At 40.7% G+C, this 3,291-nt stretch overlaps 1 protein-coding gene across 4 annotated transcripts in view; it reads right to left on the bottom strand.

The window, feature by feature from the left end:
- Positions 1 to 2,931, bottom strand: part of RS1 (retinoschisin 1) — a 42,955-nt gene extending 40,024 nt beyond the window's left edge. For all 4 annotated transcript variants that reach the window (XM_015564881.1, XM_015564884.1, XM_015564883.1 and 1 more), the window contains exon 1: positions 2,837 to 2,931. In XM_015564881.1, coding sequence (XP_015420367.1) covers positions 2,837 to 2,888 — 52 coding nt within the window. In that variant the 5' untranslated portion in view covers positions 2,889 to 2,931. The remainder of the gene's footprint in view (positions 1 to 2,836) is intronic.
- Between the last annotated feature and the right edge of the window lie 360 nt (positions 2,932 to 3,291).

The following is a 3,291-nucleotide window of genomic DNA, read 5'->3' as shown; positions in this document are numbered from 1 at the left end:
GTGAGGATCCCAGCAGGCAGCATCTCAGCCAGAGTTGCTATGTATACGATGTTTACAACAACTCCAGCTGTCACAAAGCAGGCACTTGCAATTTTCAATATTATCATCATAATTATTATTATAGAAATGTTGTACTTTGTTAGCTGTCATAGGGGTTTCCTAGCCTAGGCAACAAATCTATCTTTATAAAAGCCTAATATGCAAAGTGTCCCCTCAAGAGTTTGACCGACCAGGAGTTCGATCACTTGCTATGACGTGCACTGACCACCAGGGGGCGGCATGGAATGAAAGAAGGCCCTGGCCAGCAGCCGGCAGTCAGGGAAGGGAGGTCCCAGCTGGCAGCTGGAAGGCCCTGATCGGCCCTGATTGGCAACTAGGCCTAGGGACCCTACCGGTGCATGAATTTTGTGCACTGGGCCTCTACTACATATATAAAAGCCTCTATACATATACAAATGAAATCAGACATAAAATAGTTCAGCCCAGCCAGTGTGGCTCTGTGTTTGAGTGTTGATCTATGAACCAGAAGGTCACAGGAGGTCACCAGTTCAATTCCCGTTCAGGACACATGCTCGGGTTGTGGGCTCGATAGATCCCCACTGTGGGGCCAATGCAGGAGGCAGTGTAGGAGGCAGCCAATCAATGATCTTCCTGTCTCATTGATGTTTCTATCTCTCTACCCCTTTCCCTTCCTCTCTCTCTAAAAATCAATAAAAAAATATTTTTTAAAAATAGGTTGGTAAACTTTTATAGTATTTCTTCACATTTGGGGGGATCACAGAACAGAGTTGTTAGACTCAGCATATGTTTGGCCCATAGAAGGTACTCAGGGATGGGTTCTTGAATGAACAGGCAAACGAATGAATGGATAAACAAATCTCAATGACAATCACAAAGAGAAATCTGAGGATGAGCCCTGTGGATATCTGAGAACCAGAGGTATTGGGATCTAAACCTTTAAAGGTTGTTTAGATGTTCTTGCTAAGGAAAGGCAAAGAGAAAGGAAAAACAACAAAACCACAAAAGCATCTTAAACTATTAAGAGTTATTGAGACAGTCCTGGCCTGTGGGTTCAGTTGGTTGGGCATTGTCTGGTTCTCCAGGTCAAGGGCACATGCCAGGTTGTAGGTTTGATCCCCAGTAAGGGGCGTGCAGAAGGCCAATCACACATAACAATCTTTCTCCCTCCTTCCTCCTCTAAAAAACTCAATAAACTATTATCCTTTTGTTTTTTTAAAACAATTTGTATTGATTTCAGAGAGGAAGGTAAAGGGAGAGAGAGATAGAAAGAATCATTGATAGGCTGCCTGTGCGCCCCACACTGGGAATCGAGCCCACAACCCGGGAACTGAACCGTGACCTCCTGGTCCATAGGTCAACGCTCAATCACTGAGCCATGCCAGTCGAGCAAACTGTTATCCTTTTAGAAAAATGTTCTTATTGATTTTAGAGAGAGAAAAATAGAGAGAGGGAGAAAGATTGATCGAGTGCCTACAGTCAGACCCACAAACTGGGTATGTCTCCTGACTGGGAATCCAACTGGCAACCTTTCCATGCACAGTACGATGTTCAACCAACTGAGCCACACCAGCCAGGGCAATAAACTATTCTTTTTTTTAAAAAGTTACTGGGACATGTTGCAAGGAGAAAAAAGCAGACAATTAGTCTGAATGCTCTCTACTTAGAATGATCTCTACATCATTTGCAAAATGATGTTGGAATTATATCTTTACTAATCTTTCAAATACTGAGAAATGTGACTAAATAACAAAAGCTGTGTGATTGGGGAATCATGAAAGTGAGTACTCTACCAGTAAAATGTGAGAGGGTAGAAAGGAGAATGATTCAAACCAGGAATTCTGAGTCTGCTTATGTGAGTTTTGTCATGTCTGTCTACTAGGTCATTTACAGAGTGGAGAGGCCTCCTCCTCCCTGCCCTCTTTATTTATTTTCTGTTACCCACATAAATACCCAATGACCATAAAGAAGATATTTTGTGCAGAATTAACTAAAAAAGAAATCCTGAGCTGATGGGCCCTTGAGAGTTGAAGAGTTAAAAGTTTAATTGGATGACATTTTAGATATTTGCCTTTAATTTCTTCTTATTTAAGCATATCACTCCTGCTGGGGCCATGTTTAGCCATTTAAAAATAATTTAGTATATTGAATCTTTGGCGGTTTCTGTCAGTTGGATTATTCTTTCTATTAGAGTCCAGTGGTACTCAGCAGGTTTTGTTAATCTATATTTATTTATTTTATTATTTTTTATTTTTTAATCTTTATTGTTGAAAGTATTACATATGTCCCATTGACCTCTTCTACCCCACCCTCGCCCCCCATGTTAATCCATACTTAAACTTGGGTGACCTCACGTCCTGATTTGCCTGGGACAGTCCTGGTTTACACCTGTTGTCCCAGCACAATTATTAATAGCAACCTCTTCTACTCTCAATAGCATCCTGGTTTGGAAGATTAAACTCTATAATCACTCTAACTGTGACTCCTAAACATTTACAAGAACATGTCACACTTTTCTACTAATTGTTGAATTTGTAGCTATTTTATACAATTTCTGAGGCCCTTTCTTCTTTCTGGCCCATTTTAAGCATCCTTTGAACTTCAGAAGGCTCCTCACAGAGCCAAAAAGCCAACGGTGAGACAGAGAGAACTGCATCCACACAAAGGCAACTGTTGTTCATTAATAACACATATAAATTAACATGATTGCTAATTAATAATATTTTAATCATTTAGGTTGCATTTCTATTAATCAGCTATATTATTAATTCAGTTACATTAAGTGTTTAATGAATGCTAATGGTTGGCTGGCACCTACCTTCATAGCCAAACAGAAGTAAGAACAAGAAGCCTTCTATCTTGAGTGGCATTCTCCCCTTGTCCTTGGCTGCAGCTCTACCTTATCCAAGTGGAGAGCTTCCCCAGGAGCAGGAGATTAACTTGAGCACTGGCCTCATTAAGCACCTTATGCCATTTAGTTCTTAGGGCTTTGGCTGAGCCCCACCAAGTTAACCCATATAGTTACCTGCTTTAACAAGGAAGTCTTAGACAAGAATCTAGTGTCAACTGAGGTCTGGTTAGCCAAGGAAAATATTGGTTTTATTCTATCTTTAAATGTAAGGGAAGCACTGGAGGGAAATGGAAACTAGAATCAGAAGATCCAGGTCTTAATTCTTTCTCTGCCATCATCTTCTATCTAGTGGGTGACCTTGAGCAATTTCCTGCCAAATAAGCACTAACATTCAAGAGTTCTGTGAAAATGACATGGATTCC

Source organism: Myotis davidii, unplaced genomic scaffold (genome assembly GCF_000327345.1).
Source record: "Myotis davidii unplaced genomic scaffold, ASM32734v1 scaffold161, whole genome shotgun sequence".
Classification (NCBI taxonomy): domain Eukaryota; kingdom Metazoa; phylum Chordata; class Mammalia; order Chiroptera; family Vespertilionidae; genus Myotis; species Myotis davidii.
Note: the sequence above shows the minus strand (reverse complement) of the source record. Positions and strands in the feature narration are given on the sequence as shown.